The sequence below is a fragment of the Lottia gigantea genome (assembly GCF_000327385.1).
Source record: "Lottia gigantea unplaced genomic scaffold LOTGIsca_84, whole genome shotgun sequence".
Taxonomy (NCBI): domain Eukaryota; kingdom Metazoa; phylum Mollusca; class Gastropoda; family Lottiidae; genus Lottia; species Lottia gigantea.
In genome coordinates, this window is record NW_008710779.1 from 883,852 (window position 1) to 906,408 (window position 22,557).

Below are 22,557 nucleotides of genomic sequence, written 5' to 3' on the forward strand. Positions count from 1 at the left end.
GTTATTTAATTGGTGATTTTAGGCTATTTACAATCAAGCTAGGAATAAGATCACATGATTTGCGTTTTTTAAGCTTTCGAACAGTACCAAAAAGTGAAAATAACCATATATGGCATATTCAAGGTTTCAAGCGGTCACCAACGATATGTTGTTTAAATAGAAAATAACTAAAGAGTGTTTTTGTGTATTTTCAGGATGAAATGAAAGAGAAACATAAATCAGCCACACCACCTAGTGATGAAAGAGAAGATGATGTGTCCATAACACCACCACATCCACCAATGAAACCCAGAACAAGACGAGGTGCTGTTAGTGCTGAAGTTTATAAAGAAGAAGATGCAGCTCAATATGTTAAAAAGGTTTGTATTAGGATATATATATAGTATTTGTCGTTTAATGAAAATCAGATCAAACCTTTGTTCAGTTTTGTATTAGCTTTTTTTTTTAAATTAGCCACTTCAGTTAGGGTCTAACAACAGGCTTCTTGAACATTCATCCATTTGATAACACCACCAGCCAATCATATTTATTCCCTTTCCAACGCTGAGATTTTGTGACACAAACAAAAGGTGTATTTAGTTGAAAACTAGTCTAATGCTTCTTGGAATACACCTTTTGTTCATTTCACAAAAAATATCCCTTAAGGTCAATAAAAAACGAAACGAAAGTTTGGTTTAATTCTAATTAGACTTTGATATTTGCAGTAGCAACTGAAACAGCCCAATTTCAGATTCAGTAACATTTATCAGAATTAATATCTGACATTTGGTTCTCCAGCAATTCAAGAAATGTATATCAATACCATGCAAGTACAGTTGATTGTGATTCTCAGTCTGACATTCTGACAGGCAGTTAAGACCAGTGACATTATATCAAATATTTTCATGTATAAACCACTTTAAAATAATCTATACCGATTATCTTTTTAAATGAGAGATAAAAAAAAAACAAAGACATATGTCACAACCATTAAATCAAAATCAGGTGGCAATGGTAAAATGAGAAAACATCAACAGGAAGCACAGTGTTTTCCTGCTGATTGAAGTAAAACGGACATTTTTATATAAATTTTACATTGCACAGGAAGTAAAAATGGGTCTGTCAATGTGACTTGTCAAGATATGAAAAACTAGCTATCTTCCTATTTTCAGCAGAAATAAAATAATTGATGTTTTTATTTGATATTGTTGTGTAACTTGTGTAATTAAATGCATCGGAATCTTTCGTTGATCAGAGCTACGCTTTTGAGGCAGCTGAACATTGGCATAATGATCACATACTTATTATTTGGAATATTTATAATAATATCATATATACCAGTATTTTGTTAACTATCTGAAATAGTCAACTTGTCTAGGTTTATATCTAGCTTGAAACTCTGAGGATATGCTGTAAAGTAACAGTAAAATTGTCTGAGCGAAGTAAACAGTTTTTTAGCTTTTTTCTATATGTTAATTATTGTTAATGTGCAATACCAAAAAAAAAAAATATTGTGCTATAAACTTTTTGTCTGAGCAAAGCATTGAGCTAGGAGAATTGGAATAGTAGCCTCAGAATAGTAGCTGTTAGTCTTTGCATTGATAAAAATATAAACATACATTATGTCTTCAAAATTTGTTTTTACAGAGGATACTTTTCAGCCAAAATTTGAGACTTATTTTGGGTTGAAATTTCTAGGAGGGAAATATGTTTCTTTACAATGTAAACCTACAAAAAATTATATTTCTATCAGCGCAAAGACATTCTTAGACTGACAATACTATTTTAAGGCTAATATTCCAATTCTTAAAAAATGTTGAACGAATTCAAAAATCTTTTTGCTTTGGTCACACAATAAGTTAATAACACAGTATTTTTTTAATGCACGTGCAATGTTTCTTTGTAAAAGGTTATGTATGCAATACTCATGTTTTGTTTAAAGGTTGTGCCTAAAGATTATAAAACTATGGCTGCATTGTCGAAGGCTATATCCAAGAATGTTTTATTTGCTCATTTAGATGATAATGAAAGAAGGTAAGTTATTAATTTATTTTTTTAACTTATTAGAACTATTGATTTTTAATTACTTATTGAAAATATTTGTAATTTATTAAAACTACCAATTACTAATTTACTAATTACTAATTTAACTATTGATTATCTTGTTTTCATTACTAATTAAACTATTGATTACCTAGTATTCATTACTAATTAAACTATTGATTACAATTCAAACTATTGATATCTTAGTATTCAAAACTAATTACTTATTAAAACTATTGATTACAATTCAAACTATTGATTACAATTCAAACTATTGATATCTTAGTATTCAAAACTAATTACTTATTAAAACTATTGATTATCTAGTATTCATTACTAATTAAACTATTGATTACAATTCAAACTATTGATATATAAGTATTCAAAACTAATCACTTATTAATCTATTGATTACCTAGTATTCATTACTAATTAAACTATCGATTACAATTCAAACTATTGATATCTTAGTATTCAAAACTAATTACTTATTAAAACTATTGATTACCTAGTATTCATTACTAATCAAAATTATTATTTAAACTATTGATTTCTTATTAAAACTATTGATTACTGATTCAAACTATTGATTACTAATTACTAATGGTTAGCATTAATGCTGATTAATGTTCATATCCTATTTTGGAAAGCTCGAAACTAAGAATCTTGCTGATTCATCTATAGCCTCTTTATATATAGTTTGACTGTTATCAGGCTAGTAATGTCAGAATCAATTAAGGAATTTTTGATAGATTTGCAGATTAACTATGATATTTTTATGGCAATTTATTGTTTCTTTCTGACTCAGAGACGGAAATAGATCAGGTATGGCGTCAAGTGCAGAGTATAGTCTCTGATTACAAATACAATAGATTATAGAAGATACCTTTTGTGTCCCCATTGTATCCAGAACAGGGGACTTATTTTCTAAAACTTAAAAATGCTAAGATCAAGATTTTAAAAAATACAGTTATCTGATTGGATAAAAAACAAAATCTAAAACCAATTTTAGTGATTGACCAATCAGATGATTGCAACACTCTAATTATCTGCATTTGCATGAGACACTGCCATATATATAGAAAAGACATCTTTAGAAATAGGAAAATAACTTCTTAGATTGTTTTTTGAAAGAATTATAAGAATTTCGTACATTTCTTGAACTTTCTTCAAGACTCAAATCAACCCCTCAAAATGGTGCATCTGTCCCTTTAAGTCAATTTTCGAGCACTTTGTGTATTCAATTCCCCGATTATTTATTGTATCAATAATCCAACACTGTCACTGCATCTAATACCATAACTCATCTTTTCCAATCTTAAATGAGATTTGTTCTTTGCATGCTCCATTGTAAGAGAATATTAATGAAAAACATCATCTTCAAGTAAGTCATGGATTGATCTACAGTGAAAGTGTCATATATGGTTTAGACACCATCATTTATATTATGATTCATTACAAACAAATCATTTTTATTGTAAGCCTGAAAACGTTGTTTTGTAATTTCAGTGATATTTTTGATGCTATGTTCCCTGTACACAGACACGCTGGCGAAGTCATAATACAACAAGGTAAGATTCAGCAGTGTTAGAAATTCTTAAAGTTTTTTTCTACTTGCCAAGAGAAAATATCATATATTTTTATAGGGACAGGTTCACTATCTGTTTGACCAATTGTACCTTTATCTCAGAAATGGGAATTGTTTAGCTAAGATAATCATTAATAGTGTTCACATCTTAGCCTAAAAATTCGAGTCTTCATATGCATCCATTATTATCCATGTTTTAAAGTAACATTGACAACTTGCCTTTTCTCAACACTTTGCTGTATGGGAGAGCATTTTGTTTTTGTATAACAACCTTTACTGTCTCTTGCTTGGAGTTAAATGAAAGTGACATCACTTTTAGCATGTACACATCATGTTTCCTATAAAACATTGTGAAAAACAGTCAGGCATAGGAGAAACCAATGAAACCCATTGAAATAGAAAGTGAAATTTCTAGTTTGAGATATATTTGAAGGCATTATGAGATTTTCAAATTCATGCATTATATGATGTATTGGCTCTCCAGGGAAAATATTAATTTCAAAACCTGGATTTGGCTGAGTGAGAAGTGAACAAATTTCTCATTGATGATGAAACAAATTATTTCAGTTTCACTTGATACTTGAAATTGCATTATTTGTTAGATTAAATGTGTTCACCACATGAAAAATAGACATTTTTTTGATGTTGGTTATTTCTTTAGTGAAACATGTTAAGATCTAGACTTAAATAAGAAGAGGTCATGTTGTATTTAAACTGGTAAAACTTGTTTAAAGTTGCCTGCATGATATGGTGCATAGCCTTAAAGGGATTGTAAGGAGGTTTTGTCAACTTTTAATGTGTATCGGGAACACTGATAGCATCATTTTGCACCATTTCAATTTTCAATCAGACGTCTGTGGTTCTTGCTGTTCCAATATTTTTTGTAAGCGTATTATGACGTCATTATCGCAAAGACTGCTATTGATATATAAGGACCTTTGCTAGAGTGACGACGTAAAACTTATAGAATTATTAGAATTGTAAAAACAGACGTCTGATTGAAAATTGGAATGGTGCAAGCGAATGCTTTCAGTGTCTCCTATACACATAGAAAGTTTAGAAAACCTCTTTACAATCCCTTTAAAATGAGAATATACCTCATAATAACATTAGTAGCTGTGTGAACTATCCAAAATTGTGTTTCATTAGTACTTTATTGATTACGTTACAATACAAATTATACCAACTGATTGGATAGACTTGATAGATGATTTTTGTAATGGAAATGACTGGATGATTAGAGTTGTTGTTGTGAACTACATTGTATGTATATAGAATTTACAATCATTCCAGTCTTTTGTGTACAATTAATAATAAGGACTTGAGAGTAATTATTGGAATTGTCTAAGACTTGTACACTATTATAAATTGCCGCATACTTCAGAAGCACAGTGCTTAGAGCGTTAGTACTTTACATGATATCATTTCGTGGTTATGTTGAAAGAATGGCTGTTGATGGTTCTCATCTTGGTCAGGGTTTGAATAAGTCATCTTCACACTTAATTTTAGTCCACCCAGCTGTAAATGGGTACAGAAAATCCAGGAAAGATCAATGCCAAGAGTAGTGGCCATGACTAGCAGGTATAGTCAGTATATCAATACAAAGAAAGAAATACAAAATTAATTTCTTGGAACATTTTCCTAAAGAAATCTGTAAGATTTGATCTTTAAAAACACTTAGTATAGAAAAGATGGTCTGATATAGTCAATTTCTTGGGTTGAAATTCACTGAAATAGATTGTTTTAAAGTCAATTCTAATTTACTGCTAGGGATTATGAGAATTTAGATCATGAAAGATTTAACGTTTTCATTATCAACTGGATCATAATAAATTGGTAGTGGGATTTATTTTAAACAGATCAAGTGATCTTTTAATGATGATTCAATCAAATATGGCGTCTTTTGGTTTTAGCTACGTTCATAACATAAAGGCCATGGTTCACATTTTTCTAAGGTCAATTGTGCCTTGGTCTCAGAAACAGGAATTATTTAGCTAAGCTAATAAGTAATAGTGTTCATAGCTTACTGGTTAAATTTTAACCTTCTTAGTCATGTTTATCCATAATTATCTGTTAGTGTGTGGCGTAGTGTAGCGAAGGACTTGATAATCAAAAATAATCCATACACTTTATATCCTATAGTAAACCTTATCACAAGATGAACAATTTTTGGGCACCCTAATTTTCAGGCAGAGGATAAACTAGTGAAAGAAAAAAATTAAAAGTGAAATTCCTTGAGGTATTTTCAAGGGAATTATGCTATTTTTGTACAGTTCTGGTACTTCTGAAGACTATTTACATATATTCAAGACTCAAATGAACCTCTGAAATTGGTGAATCATGACCTTTTCATGGAAAGAGTTCTACAGTCCACTAGACAGGCAATACATTGGTATGCATATTCTATTAAAAGAGCATTGTCAAGAGTACTCAAGTGTTTATCTTTGTAAAACACAAAGGGTTTATTTCTGTCAGATTAATCATTCTGCAATTCTTATTCCATAAAGTTTCAAATATAATCCTTCAAACACAACCTCTTTTGATGATATTGCTATGACTGAAACATAACAGAACACATGAATTAGATTTAAGAAATAATCAATGTGTAAAGGAATCATGAGTGAAAAATACATTGCATGTTTGAAAAGCTGTGTCTCTAGAGCCATATAAAAGAGTATTGTGAAAAATGACATGTAAGGTGACATTTGAAATGGTTGTACAGATGAGAAGATAGTAATTATTAAAACGATTTTTATTAATTAACTGATGAAAAGTTGTTGTTTTTTTTTATTGATAATATATAATATATTTTTTAAGGTATGTGTTATTAAATAGTATATGTTTAATTAATAGTTAAAATTGACACTATAGTCAATATACTTCTGTGGTAGGATGTATTGAAACGAGTCTCAATGAAAGCACTGGCCTAGGTCACAGAGCAATAGATCAGATTATTAATTATGTGAGAATTAGTTAGTCATTAGTATGATTTTAGTTGAAAAGACACACACACAAACATACACATACTCTGTTATATAATATACTGTATATAGCAATGGTACCAGTCCTGAAATAAGTATTCCCTGAAATCGATTAATCTATTGATATAACATGATACATTTACCAGTATATGAATAAATATCTACTTTTAGTATAATAATAGGCATTGTTCAATGGTTCAAGTCTTCCGTGAACTAGAAAATTGCTGTATAAGGTCATGAATTTTAACCAATCAAAACAAAGTTTTTTTATAGGAAAGGGATGTCCGTACTACTTTGTCACGAAATTTGCTACATAATTTTTATATGAAGTGATACAGAATGTACTAGCCATGGTGCAAAACACAAGTAATATCCAATTTATCAGAAGTGTTAAAGAAAAACTCAATTCTTGAACCAATTTAAAGGATATAAATGTCTTAATTTAAATTCTCAAATGTGGCCAATGAATAATTACTTTGTTTTATGGATTTATTGGATTGTAGAAAACCCAACTTCTGGTTGTTCTACAATTCTATAAAATGGTAATGATGAAATAGATTGTCAGACTGTTAACAACATTCCCCCATGAAGATGTTTTCAATTAATGATATCTGCATTGGAGAATACATAAATGGTTGTTAAATAGTTAGATGGTTGAATATCAGTTTCAAGTTTTATTTTAAAGGGACATACCTTTTTTTAGTAGGTCGAAAGTTTTTGCTCTAATTTGTGAAAACTATACACCAAAAATCGAGAGAAAGGTGCCCTAAATGTATCTGAAAGTTTTAACTAAAAGAATCCAGTTGTTAATTTTTAAACGTCAAAAATATTTAAAAACATTACGTAAGGTTTTTAAGTTTGTTATGCTTTTTTGGAAGCTGTATGAAAAAAATACTGTACGGATTTGAGTAAAATAAATGCTTAATTGTAGAGAAACTAATTCTCAAGGTTCAAATACTAATATCGAGCCATTATAAAGTCAAACACCAAAACTAGGTCAAATTGCGTAATTAACAAATTAGTAATCTCCGTTTAATTAAACTTTTGAAAACAAATTAAGTTTGATCAAGAAGATGCATCTATGCATATCTTATATCAAAAGACACCACCTGATGACCATCTTTATAAAAATAGTCTTGTCTAATAACAGACTCTAACTGTCAGGTACAATATCTACACGAATACAAATTGACAACACTGAGCAATCATATATTATATCACATGTTATTAATATCTTTATTACCAGCTGATCCCATTTCAAACCTCTTGATTGGCCTTGGATTAACAGGAAAGATGACCTATTCAAAACTGTAGTCTCTATTGTGTTCACGAACAAATTTTGGCGCGTTTTTCATAAGTCAAGGGCAATAACTAGAAAACCGTTCATCGAAAGATCATCAAATTCCAACTTGTCCAAGATTTCATTAATATAACTGATCACACCAAATTTCATTCAAATGAGATAAAAACTATTGTCTCTATTGCGTTCACAAGCTAATTGTATATATATCTATAGATATAAATAACATACTTTAGACATATTTTCAGGTTCAATTTACAACGTTTTTGATAATGAAAACTTGAATTCCCCTTTAAACGACTTCAGCCCTTTAAGGCATTTATATAAAAACAAGTGGAACTGACATTAATATCAATATTTAAAAGTATCTTTATATGAAATGTATGAACATCTGTTTCACAGCTGATTAAATTAATATAAAAAACCATCAGATATGCAATTTAGTTTGTTTGTTTTTAGCAAGTCATAAATCATTTACTTGGAACAAGAATTTAATTCATACTTGAATAAAACCACTATTTTAATTTGAATGGTTGAAAAGAAAAAAATATTTCAGAAGGTTCAATTAAATATGTTAGCAGAGATAATTGCTTCCAACATAAAAAGGTCACTTTTCACATTCTCATAATCAAAAACATGGTAAATTATACGTGCAAAGATTTCCAAAATATTCCATGCTATACATTTTTGGCATCTATTTGCATCATTCCAATTTTCAGTTGGATGTCTGTGATGCCTGTTAATATTTGAAATTACTATGGCAAACGTTTTTATACGCCCACATTATAGTGTGGTTGTATATTGTTGTTGCCCCTGTCCGTCCGAAGGTCTGCCCGTCCACAATTTGCTTGTGAATGCAATAGAGACAATAGTTGAATGAAATTTGGTGTGATCAGTTATATTCATGAGATCTTGGACAAGTTCAAATTTGATGATCTTTCGATGAACGGTTTTTCGAGTTATTGCCCTTGACTTATGAAAAATGCGCCAAAATTTGTTTGTGAACACAATAGAGACTACAGTTTTGAATAGGTCATCTTTCCTGTTAATCCAAGGCCAATCAAGAAGTTTGAAATGGGATCAGCTGGTAATAAAGATATTAATAACATGTGATATAATATATGATTGCTCAGTGTTGTCAATTTGTATTCGTGTAGATATTGTACCTGACAGTTAGAGTCTGTTATTAGACAAGATTATTTTTATAAAGATGGTTATCAGGTGGTGTCTATTGATCATACCATCTTATCATAATTACCTTGACCTTTTTCTTCAATCTTATTAATATCATAACTCATATCATAAACAAATAATAGTTTTCAACCTTATATTTTGATAATACTTCTCTTCATAATTGGCAATCTTTCGATTTGAAGTTTGCGAAAAAGCCTTTGAAAATTAAGAACTAAGGTGTTTACTGGCCTTTCTCAGTGAATTCAAAGGCAAAATTTTGTAACAAGCTTAGTTTTATTGTCATTGTTATTGTAACAATTCTGACCAAAAATGTTAATTTACCTCAAAAAAAGTTTTGGTTTTATTATCTCTAGGGAAAAAATGAGTCCTTGTGAAAAAAGATGTTTACACACAATTTTTAGATGACACCTTTCTTTGATATTTTCGTAGACTTATGCTTCTTTTTAACAGAGTATAATGTATCATATGTATTATAAATCAACTTTTTTCTAAGTCAAATTTACTGCAGTATTGTCCTTTTAGGGCTTAGTTCCAGCAAGTTTGAGCAAGGTTTAGACTATCCATGCTGTTATATTGAATTTCTCAAATGGTCATTATGTTAAATGTTTATTTTACTTCTCACATATTTCAGGTGATGAAGGAGATAATTTCTATGTTATAGATCAGGGTGATGTTGATGTTGATTATATTAATCCTATATTTCAGGTGATGAAGGAGATAATTTCTATGTTATAGATCAGAGTGATGTTTATGTTAATTGTATTAATCCTATATTTCAGGTGATGAAGGAGATAATTTCTATGTTATAGATCAGGGTGATGTTTATGTTAGTTGTATTAATCCTATATTTCAGGTGATGAAGGAGATAATTTCTATGTTATAGATCAATCTGGTGTTTATGTTTAAATGTATTATCCTATATTTCAGGTGATGAAGGAGATAATTTCTATGTTATAGATCAGGGTGATGTTGATGTTGATTATATTAATCCTATATTTCAGGTGATGAAGGAGATAATTTCTATGTTATAGATCAGAGTGATGTTTATGTTAATTGTATTAATCCTATATTTTAGGTGATGAAGGAGATAATTTCTATGTTATAGATCAGGGTGATGTTTATGTTAGTTGTATTAATCCTATATTTCAGGTGATGAAGGAGATAATTTCTATGTTATAGATCAATCTGGTGTTTATGTTTAAATGTATTATCCTATATTTCAGGTGATGAAGGAGATAATTTCTATGTTATAGATCAATCTGGTGTTTATGTTTAAATGTATTATCCTATATTTCAGGTGATGAAGGAGATAATTCTTTGTTATAGATCAGGGTGATGTTTATGTTAAATGTACTAATCCCATATTTCAGTTGATGAAGGAAATAATTTCTATGTTATAGATCATGATGATGTTTATGTTAATTGTATTAATCCTATATTTCAGGTGATGAAGGAGATAATTTCTATGTAATAGATCAGGGTGATGTTGATGTAAGTATTTCGGGGATTTTTGTGTTCTTCCATATTGTGTTAATCAGGCTTGAGATCAGATGGTAGGGCTTGGTTACTTCATTTTTATTAGTACAAGAACGCAGACGGCATTCTGAATAGCTAGATAAATAGAATTTGACTATAAACAGTTCCTTTCCAAGCATTTTCTAAGAAAAATAGTGCTTGTGGAAGAATATATTAATACAGGTATTTCATGAAGTATATGCAGTCTGTTTGTTTTTATATAAATAATAACCATTTGATTGTTACTTTTACAGATATATGTAAATAATGACCATGTATCAACTATTGGTGAAGGAGCTAGTTTTGGTGAATTAGCTTTAATTTATGGAACACCTAGAGCAGCTACCGTTAAAGTAAGATCCAAATTTCTTTTTGAATTGTTGAACACCTTTTGAACTGTGAAGGCTGACAGAGAAAACAGCATTTTTTTATTGTGAAATATCTCAGTCAGTAGTGAGTTTTAGGCCAATCAACAGAAGAATAGTAAAAACACATTAGTTTCCAACTCATACTGGAAGAATGTTTTGTAACCTAAATATTATTATGTTATTCTTACAGGCCAAAAATGATGTAAAGTTATGGGGTATAGATAGAGACAGTTACAGACGTATTCTTATGGTAAGTGTTGTGACTCACATGTGTGAGCAGACGGAAAGCTTTCACAGTATTGCAGTTCACCTGTTTTTGTCAAAATGTTGTTCGTGGAAAGGTTCATTGCATAGATTTATGGTTGTTTATTTATCAATTTAACATAAAGTCCTCAATTTTTATTGTGAATGTTGCATTTCAATATTTATGTTTTTTAGGGTAGCACAATAAGGAAAAGAAAAATGTATGAAGAGTTCTTGACTAAAGTTTCAATTCTTGGTGAGTTTTAATAACTTTTTCAATATGAGTGAGATAAGGCCCTATATGCTACAAGTTATGAATTCTAAAGATATTGTGACTGATGAAAATCAAAGATTTGGTAGATAATTATGTTGTCTTAGAAATTCTTCCTTCATTACATTCTGTATGACATGGTTAAATCAAGAGGAAAAAAATAGGATGTAAAAATCCATTTTAAAAAAATGCACAACTAGAATGACCCTAGAGAATTCAAATTGAGTATGGTAATAGTTCTAATTGTAATTAATGAACTATGTTATTTCTAATTATAGAGAATCTAGATAAATGGGAAAGATTAACAGTGTCTGATGCGTTAGAACCTGTTCAATTTGAAGAAGGTCAGGTTATAGTAACACAGGGTGAACCTGGAGAAGATTTCTTTATCATATTAGAAGTAAGTTATCTCTTGTTACGATTGACTGTATGCAGACAGTTTTAAAAATTCTTGCATGACAATATCACTTAAAGAATCATTATATCTTTTACATAAGCATGGAGAATGCCAATAATGGTTTTGAAGCTTAGACTAAGTGGGAAAAATTGACAGTTCAGATCAGTAAAAGAGCCAGCCAATTTGATTTATTCTTAAAGCCAATTTTTTATCTTGCAGTCTAATTAGAATAAGACCAAACTTTCGTTCTGTTTTATTATAGTTACCTTTTATTTTAATATAGCCACTTCAGTTGGGGTCTATAGACTGGCCTCTTAAACATTCATCAAAATAATTTGACCTAACCAGTCAAATTTCAAAATTCTCTCCAACGCTAGCATTTTGTGAGAGAATGAAGAATTTGATTAAAGCAGATGTCATCAGATTAGGTCAAAAGGTTATTTTGACGAATGTTTAACAGACCAGTCTTCAGACATAACTGAAGTTGCTATATTAAAGATAAAAGCTTATAGAAAATGGAACGAAAGTTTGGTCTTATTTTAATTTGAATGTTGGTCTTGAATATATGTAAATAGTATTCAGAAGTAGCTAAGTAGTACCATACAAAAATCGTAAAATTCCTTCAAAAACACCTTAAACTAGAAATTTTACTTTCTATTTCTATATATAACCGCAGTAGGATATAAAACTTTTATTTCATTTCTCTTACACATTTATTTATAACAGGGTACTGCAGCTGTTTTACAAAGAAGATCTGAAAATGAGGAACCAGTTGAAGTGGGCCGATTAGGAACCTCTGATTATTTTGGTAAGTTGTTCCTGAATTATAATGTGAAAAAAATATTACATTATACAATATTATAATATTTAAATGAATTCAATGAAGAAGCTAAATGAAGAGATCTCATATCAGTTTAATTTTGTGTGACATACTGTGAGAGGTTGCTAAGCTACAGACCTTGGCCTTGCAAAAATTGAGATCTTTGTTAAGTTCAATGATGAATTAGTGTCTTCAGAAGATTAACAGAAGAAAATTATTTGGCTATTCAAGACCATCAGATAGATCCTCTTCCATCTTATATTCCAAAATTGCCATATCTGTACCACACTGTTAATAATTGTTTCAGTACTACTCATATCAAATTTGTTTGTTTCCATTTTCGTATGGTAAATATTGTTCATTTTTCAGGAGAAATAGCACTTTTACTAGATAGACCCAGGGCAGCCACAGTGGTAGCTAGAAGTCAATTAAAATGTGTCAAGTTAGATCGAGCCAGGTTTGAACGTGTATTGGGTCCGTGCGGTGATATATTAAAAAGAAATATCTCTCAGTATAATAGTTATGTATCATTGTCTGTGTGAGTGTATTGAAACTGCTCAAATGTTTTTATATTATCCGCTAAGTACTGAAGATAGAGTGAACAATGAGTGACTTCTCAGTAATGTAACTATGTAAATGCCTCATTTTATCCAAATTATTATAGAAATTAAAGGAAATGTTCAGCAAAATTACCAAGTTTGGTATTTGGTTGTGAATGAAGTGTTATATCTTAGATCAAAATACTAGTCCACGCCACCAAATATTGCGTCATTTTGTTGAACATTCCTTTAGAAATATTTTAATATTTAAATATCAGGGTATCACATTGAAGGAATATATTGCCAGCTCGTAACTTCGTATACATCAGTAAGATTATATATGAGATACTTGTAGACTATAACTTTTGTGTGTCTTTAAAGTAAGTTGAGGATCTAAATTACTGTCTGTTATTTTGTAGAAAATAATTGGAACATTATGTATTGATGCTCCCTCAAAAATTTCCTTTTCATGGCATGAGAGTGTGTTCTTGAGGAAACCCATAATAAAGACAGCTCTTATGGTGTTTTAACACTTTTGATAAACCATTTAAAGCAATATAATATTTAGCCTTTGTCATTTAAGTTTCAGTACAACTAGTACCCATTGCTTTTAATTTAGAATGGTAAATTATTAATCTTCAAATTTCACATGTAGCCTTGAATTACCTATTTGAATTATCCATTTAAGTAAATAATCATATTTTTTTTTTATGTGAACATGTATTTATTTTTTTGATTATGTGTTAGATATGTTAAACATCATCTATTATACTGCTGCAATAATATACAATGTACTGTCCATTAAATTTCAATTTAAATCATTTCCATCCAATTATTCAGTTATGTTCTTTTGTTATCCACTAATTTGATATATTCACAATACAGTTATGTTACCATTTGATATATTCACAATGCAGTTATGTTACCATTTGATATATTCACAATGCAGTTATGATACCTTTTTTCTTAATCCAACAATTAATGTTCACTTATGTTCACTTTGTAATCCAAAAAATTGATATGTTCACAATTCAGTAAAGTTCCCTTGTTATCCAACAAATTGATATGTTCACAATTCAGTTATGTTCCCTTGTTATCTAACAAATTGATATGTTCACAATTCAGTTATGCTCCCATTTTCTTACTTCTCGTTTCGGAATGTTCATTTTGTAATCCAGTAAGTAAGTAATGTTAGCATTTGATTAATTGTATTGGTCCTACACCCACAATTGTTTACGCATTTTACGATCTTGACATTATTTCAACATACAAGTAGGCCTAATGTTCTATATTCAGTAATGTCAGTTATCAGTAAGCTAAAAATTATATTTCTTTGTTAATCCCAAAGTTTAAATTTGTTCTTTTGTTAGTCAATCAAGCGGATATGTTTTATAGTAAGTAAGTAATCATTTGAAATTACACATAATCCAGTTATGTACTAATATATTTGATAGAACAATTTTGCTAATAATTCATTTTTGTTCTACAAAGTTTCAGTTTAACAATTCTGTTGTCTTGCAATAATTCAATTCATTGCACAATTTTGTCAGTCTTTGGTGTTAATCTAAAGTAGAAAGTAAGTCATAACAACACAGAAAACTTATGCAGAGTCAAAACATAGAGATCTGACATGTAAGTCATGACAACACAGAAATCTGACATGAAGTCATGGTAACACAGAAAATTAACATGTAAGTCATAACAACACAGAAAACTGACATGTAAGTCATTAAAACACAGAAAACTGACATGTAAGTCATAACAGCATAGAAAACTGACATGTAAGTCATAACAACACAGAAAACTGACATGTAAGTCATGACAACACAGAAAACTGACATGTAAGTCATAACAACACAGAAAACTGACATGCAAGTCATAACAACACAGAAAACTGACATGTAAGTCATAACAATACAGAAAACTGACATGCAAGTCATAACAACACAGAAAACTCACATGTAAGTCATAACAACACAGAAAACTTATGCAGAGTCAAAACATAGAGATCATCTAGTCATAGAGAATTGTTTTTAATGCAATAGTTTTGAAATGTATAAAGAGCCCAAACAAGTAGTTTAAAAGTTGTAAAAAAGAAGTTCTGTTTTGAGTGGTTACCAGGTGTTCACAGCTGTAACCTAATTTTAGTTGTCCAAGAAATGTTTTGCTGAACCTTAAATATTTTACAATGCCATATAGAGTGAGAGTAGATGTAGGTTGATCCTATGAGAAGATAATTTGTCTATTATTATTATTTATCATGTCATGATACTTAGGGGCCGCTCGATTGGCGAGTTCTGTACATTCGGAATTTATGGAAACAACAGAACGTCAATAAAACAAGTTCAGAATGTGTTCCAGGAATCCAGAAAAATAGTAGGTGCAGATATAATTCATTATGACGGAGAAGGATATAGATGGGGAAATTTTGAATGTGACGTATTCCGCTTCCGTACATTCAATAGAGAGCAGAATTGGCAGAAACAGAACTCTTCAATCGAGCGCCACCATAGTTACATTCTTTGCCTGTAATGTTTTATTTTGTAAATGAAGATAACGTTGGGAATGTATTTTATGAATATTTATATTTGTTACTTATGACTACTACACATACTACTGTAATCATGTTAATATTAGATTGTTATTTTGATGGGAAAGAAAGCAAGTTTTTACTAATCTATTGTTTTATGTAGTCATTGTTATTTTACCTTGCTGAAATTGTTCTTTACGTATGTTGAAAATGGTCAATATACAAGAAAATTGGGTATAGAATACTTTTGATCAAAATAAAAAAATTTATTTTCATCAGGTCAGACAAATATATTTTTTGTTGTATGGATTTTGTTTAAAAAATCTGAAAAGGCAGGAGCAGAAAAAATTAAGACCAAATTTGTGGGAAAAGGCGGGAGAAAAAAAAACATAATGAAAGCCAGTATTGACCTCATTTTTCTTACATTCTCAGTATTGATTTAATTAAAAATCATATATTTTATTAATAATAGGAGTTTCTGATGATGATTTTTTTTTTTTTCATTTGGAATGAAGGTTTTTTTTATTTTTCCCAGCAGAGCAGATTTTTTTCTTCTGATTTCTTCAATATTGAGGAAAGAGGATTTGTAAAACAAGGAAATAAATTTGTCTGGCCTCAAAAGCATTATGTATTACCCTAAGAGATGAATTTTATTTTTAATTAATATCAGATTATGCCTATCCATATATAGATCATATCAAAGTTTTATAGTGACCTGTATGAACTTAAGAAAAAATATTTTTTCTCTTTACAGAAGTGTTAAATTGTTGGCAATTAACAAAATGATTAATGTATTTTGTCTTTATGCCTTTGCAACTTGAAATCGTTTGGAAACATGCAGGGCTACGATTTCTTTTATAAAATTTGTCTTAAGGCTTAAGACAATATTGAATTTTTTGTATGAAAACAAAAGTGACTGACTTGTGTTATTGTTTTCAAAAATTCACAGAAGTTGCCAAAAAAAATACAATGACTCTTTGATATGTTGAATATATGAAGTTAACAGTAGTGTTATAATGAAATAATAAGATTGTAGAAAGTAATATTGTTGTGTTCTTTGTAAATAACAATTATTAGTTATCTTTATATTATTTGTTATCTTTTTTCAATTGCCAATCCATGATGTAGATGGATTTTCCATGGCAACTGGCAAAGTTGTTATTATTTGGATTTCCCTTTACTGCAAGAAATATTTTTGTCAATATGTGCACACCTCTAACTACTTTGAAATCATTCATCACTTGGACTCACATGCAAGCAACTGTATTTTTGCCACTAGATGGTTGGTATATGTACCTGAGCAAATGTCCCCTGCACTTCCAATTGATGATGCCAATGCCCTCACTGTACACCACACTGCACACCCTACTTCATTTATTGATATTGAAAAATCACTGCAATTTAACAATATTTCTCATATTGTATATGCTTTGCAGTAAAACAAAGTGAATTTGCAGCCAGAAGTTTTGTAAATGACCTATCATGTAATACCCGTGTAAATGTAACAGGTAAGATTTTTCTGTTTTATCTGTCATTTTAGATTACTTTTATCAAAATAAATTTGTTTTCTAATATAAACTCAAGCTTTCACCAATCAAAAGTTTTCTGAACCACATAATGCTAATTATTTTCTGGAGCGAAATATTCACAGTAAGAAGTACTGCCAGTTCATCATTTTATGTGAAAGGCGAGAAGTGTGTTTAGAGTACTAGTAAAATTACATACATGTATTACAACTCTTAGTAATTCATATGATGGAAGTGTTTCATCCCTCTAAACTTTATATAATGAGAACTATTTTAACAGTGAAAATATTTTGTTTCAGGAAAATATTTTTTTATTGAATATTTGTAAGATACATACAACATTAAAAAATTTATAAACCAGTGAATGTAGAATATTGAATCATAGAAAATAAATAGTTAATGGACTATATCAAATTAAATTACCTCATATATGGACCAGTTGCAGTTGGTAAAAAAGACATAATAATTGAAAATATAATGAAAAATATTATCAAATTAACAAAATAGTATTTCAATGTTTTAGAAGATTTTGGTTGTTTAACGCGTCCTATTTTTTGATAGTATTTCACAACTTGTGATAAATCATTCTGTACTGTTGGTTTATATCCTAATTCTTCACTAGCTTTATTAATACTGAAATAATGTGTTATCCCCGTTTTATATACCTACAAAAAAAAAAAAAACATTTATCTGAAAATATAACCATTTATAACGAATTGTGGTCAAGTGAAATCCAAAATGGCTGTCATATTGCTCTACTTTAGCTTTCAATATCCAACAATTACACACTTCATTGGTCAAAAATAAGGTCATTAGAACGGGAATGAGGTTGAAAACTTGTTAGATCAAAATTGAGACGAAAATGTTGCTTATCAATTCCCGTACTGTTCAATCATTATGCAAATGAAAAGGCATTATCCCTGCAAATTTGTATCGTCAAAAATGAACATGAGCTAAATAGGAACAGACAGACCGACTAATAGTCAATATTATCACAATATATGCCCAAACTTAGTATAAAAATAAATCTACCTCTGTTCTTGTGAGCAATGGTTGAAAATTATAAAATCTACCAACAATACTGTGTATTATTTCTATCAGAAAGGCTGAAATGGGATTACAAAAATATATGTATATCATTAGACAATTCATCCATTACACATAACGTATACTGGTACAAGGTTTGTATTTGAGCACTTCTGTCATATTAAGTACTATACAGGGTGTTGCAGGCTAAACAGCTCATACTTCTTAACCTTTTGAACACTAAGTGTAAATGAAATAAAGTGTCATATACCATGAACTCCAAGTAATATAACTTTAAGCATATGACGTTAACCTTATGTGACATCACGTCATATACCCTGAACACCAAGTAATATAACTTTAAGCATATGACGTTAACCTTATGTGACATCACTTTGTTGAAGGCAACATTCATAAATTTATTTGTTATTCCAATAAATACATACCCATATAAAAGATAACATTAAAAGGAAGACGTATTTTAGGATAGGTATAACCCAAATCTTCAAACTGAAAAAGACAAATATATCATAAACATGTATCAAATCAGAGAGTTGTGCTCACACTCTATATAGACAAATACATCATACACATGTATCAATTCATAGAGTTGTACACTATAGATAGACAAATACATCATACACATGTATCTATTCAGAGAGTTGTGCACTATAGATAGACAAATTCTAGTTGGCATATCAACACCAATACCTGTTTGTTGTCCCCTAAATCATTCTGATCAAACTGTTGATCTTACATGTCTGAGAGTGTGACATGAGTCTTATTGCAAAATATACTTACCAAGGGTCTAAAGAACTCAAAATTATTGATTGGTTTTCCATCTGATAAAAAATATACCTGACCAGCCTAAAAATACAAAATATGTGTATATGTAATCAGGAGAAAAATCATATTTGCAATTTGTTCATACACCATTCCTGTCAATTCTATAATGTCCTTAAAGATATATCAGCAATTGGTATTATGACAACCACTAACAGATAATTTTAAATCATTTTTATTTCAATATATCTAATTTCATTCCTTAGCTTTTTGCATAGCGACTGGACTTGAGAACTAACAAATGAGATTATTCCACTGTTGAAAAGTTTTCATCTCATCTCTAATTTCAGCAGAGCAGAGCAGAGAAAAAACATAAAAAGCTTACTCACCACTTTTTGATTTTTATGTTTTGATAAAGCCTGTCCAGCTAATATATGACCTTGTACTAAATTATCAACATGTAAAAAATCTACTTTTGACTCTTTAGCACCATATATTACTACTGTTAAACCTTGTTCAATATAGGACTGAAATAATATCAAATTTCAATTTTCCTTCTCACAAAATGTTCTGATCAAATTAAATGATATTCAACTGCTTATGACCACCTCAAGAGTTTGGACACAAATTAACATAAATGTATTCACAATAATTCTGTTGATCATTGTTAACTACAGGTATCTATTTAAAATGCTTAATATTCTCAAGTGTTTTTCAACAATTACTTAGTTATGGGTTTATTGTCATTTACAGGGAATATATATACTCTTAATGTCCAAGTTTTAAACTTTCAATTTTGTGTTCATCCTAAGAGGTAGCATTCCTTTAACATGCACAAGCTGTTTCAATGTTGAAATTGAAAAATGTCCACAATACATACCACAATTCGAGGTATATGTCTTTGTTCACCCGGACCATAAACACCAGCTAATCTTAAGGCACAAGTATATAGCCTCGTATGACCATCTGAAGTTACTGTGTTATTAACATCTAATACCTTCTCTTCTGCTTCACGTTTGGTTTTAGAATACTGATCTGTAAACTAGATTTCAAACATAATTTGATAATTTCTAATATTCTGTATTTATTTTAACCAATCAAATTACAACGTCGGTAGTAAAAAATCGTGTACCCCATTTACCCCCTTGAAAATGGTTTGTCCCACTAATTGTACCTCCACTTCATTTCTAACAGATTTCTAACGTATATTTATACACTTTTACCCCACACAAATATGTGTCAGAATGCGCCAAATCAATTCTTTTTTTTTTTTTTAAATTTGGGGAGAATTCCTTCAGATGTTCAAAGGACTTTTGCTCTCCCCAGAGCTACAGCATTTTGAATTTCAACCTCTCCACCTCGACAGTTGTACCCCAATTAAGTCAGTTTGCCCCCTATTTGTACCCCCAGTTTAGAGGCACTGCCACTGTTAACACCGGTAAACAACATTATTGAAGTTCAATAATCCCTTAGAAAAAAGTGTTAACAGTAATCAATAACACAAAGTATGGAAGTATGTAAATAAAAACAATAACCTCACATAATATACTAACCTTATGGTCTGATAAATATGGTAAACTTTCATCACCATTTATAATTTCTTCTCCACCATATACAACATTATAAGTACTGGTAAATACTAAGCGTTTGATATTGTTTTCATAACAGGCTGAAATACACAAAACACTTTTAATTATCATATTTATTCTTTAAGCTATTCTAATAACTTAGGAAACTACTAGACAAAATACAGTTTTTACCAACTTCACTTGACCAAACACCAAATAACAGTCCAATGTGAGATTTATGATGTTTAATTATAATGACTTTCCATGATTTTCATGATTTAAAATGAAAAAGCATTGTTATGCTGATATTGCATTCTCCACTATTCTCTGCAATAAGCATACAGTGTTTGGTCAACTGAAGTCTGTGAAAAGTTTCTTTTGTAAATTAGTTTATGACTCGAGCTCAAGGAACTGGTAGAAGTGACGATAATCCATTCCCTCCAAATTAAGTTTCCAAGCAATATAACTAATATTAGTATGATGAAAGTCTGTTCGTCATTTTCTTGCAGGTGAATCCATTCTTAAAAGTCTTCAAGTTGACAGAATTTGAGGACCTTATCTTGTCAATCAGATGAGTAGGTATATTTTTTCATAAGTAAATACCTTTTATAACATTCTCTGTACCACCAATATTAATTTCATCTATTAATTTCTTATTCAGCTGAATAAAAAAAATAATATGTTTAGTTGCACCCAATGTATTAAGGAAACTAAATGTAGTTCTTGGCACCTAAAAGAGCATCAAATGTTGTTCAGGCACCTAATATTGTTCAGAGCAGCCAATCATGTTCGGGGGATTCAATGTTTTTCAGAGTATCAAATGTTTTTCCCAGTGCCAAATGTTGTTCAGGGCACTGACTATTGTGACTTTGTCTTGTGGAGTATGGTCTTCCATTTTAGCACCATTGACCATCAGGGATCAATTACAAGGAGGACTGTTAGTATTGCAAGGGACCTTTGTTGATGATGCACACTTTACAGTAAACACGCACTGTATACTAGACCATAGCATAATATAATAGCATACCTGATCTCTGCCTGACATACCAAAAGATGCCATATGATACACAATACTACTGTCTGTAAATGCTTTATTAACATCTTCTAACTTTCTTATATCTCCCTATAACAATTAAAAGACAGACAGTATATTACTCCAGAAAGTGTGTAAAAAAAAATCCCTTTAGTCTCAAACCCTTCTTGAAATGTACTTTGAAATTGAAATACCAATTTCTACTTCTTTTAGAAGAGTTCAAAAGATAAGCATGTCTAGGATAGTTTCAAATGGAAATCGTTCTCAGACCACTTGATTTACTGTAATTTAAATGGTCACATTACAGGTTACAGACACTATATAATACCTTAATAAATTCCATTCCATCTAATAAATCTGTAGTAGGTTCTCTAATATCTAATAGCCTGACTAGATGACCATCATGTATCAATTGTTTACCAAGACAGAAACCAGGGTAGCCACCTCCCCCTGTTATTACATGTACTTCTTTATCTGTCTCTCTCATTTTGTTTTCTCTCTAAAACCAAAAATGAAAATAAAACCAAATTCTTAATAATGATCACAGTCATTTAGTTACAGATTTGCTAATTTGAATTCTGAGCTCATGTTCGTAGATTAGATCTGTAACGGAGACATTACTCAGAAATTGATATTATTCAATCAACCACCCCATCCTTCACTTGTGGTTGGTAGACCTACATAATCGGATAATAGATATAAGTAGCCATAAGAAGATATCCCTTCTTGACCAAGTCTACTCATACCCCGTTCAGCTAAAGAATATTACCTGTACCTTTTGTTCTTCAATTCTTCAAAGAATGTTTATTTACATCGTATGACAACAAAGTAAAAGTAGAAAACTATTTTTAGT

At 30.1% G+C, this 22,557-nt stretch overlaps 3 protein-coding genes across 3 annotated transcripts; 1 reads left to right on the top strand and 2 right to left on the bottom strand.

Moving 5' to 3' along the window:
- Positions 1-200: 200 nt before the first annotated feature.
- Positions 201-13,241, top strand: LOTGIDRAFT_133402 (hypothetical protein; the record flags this gene model as incomplete). Its single annotated transcript, XM_009067634.1, has 10 exons — positions 201-359; positions 1,922-2,013; positions 3,532-3,593; positions 10,530-10,576; positions 10,855-10,953; positions 11,159-11,218; positions 11,407-11,467; positions 11,761-11,882; positions 12,606-12,687; positions 13,069-13,241. 10 exons carry the CDS (start codon positions 201-203, stop codon positions 13,239-13,241), a joined length of 957 nt encoding a protein of 318 aa, XP_009065882.1.
- Positions 13,242-14,875: 1,634 nt separating this feature from the next.
- Positions 14,876-15,193, bottom strand: LOTGIDRAFT_133406 (hypothetical protein; the record flags this gene model as incomplete). The annotated part of the gene is made up of 1 exon (XM_009067635.1): positions 14,876-15,193. A coding segment is annotated over one exon (318 nt), but the record flags the coding sequence as incomplete, so codon positions are not given.
- Positions 15,194-17,590: 2,397 nt separating this feature from the next.
- On the bottom strand, positions 17,591-22,510 carry LOTGIDRAFT_197313 (hypothetical protein). Its single transcript, XM_009067636.1, has 11 exons — positions 22,480-22,510; positions 22,033-22,203; positions 21,699-21,794; positions 21,275-21,332; positions 20,657-20,772; positions 19,984-20,145; positions 19,493-19,630; positions 19,122-19,187; positions 18,767-18,830; positions 18,327-18,400; positions 17,591-17,959 (listed from the first exon to the last, which is right to left on the bottom strand). The coding sequence occupies exons 2-11, from the start codon at positions 22,189-22,191 to the stop codon at positions 17,714-17,716; spliced, it is 1,179 nt and encodes a 392-aa protein (XP_009065884.1). The 5' UTR covers positions 22,192-22,203; positions 22,480-22,510; the 3' UTR covers positions 17,591-17,713.
- Positions 22,511-22,557: the final 47 nt, after the last annotated feature.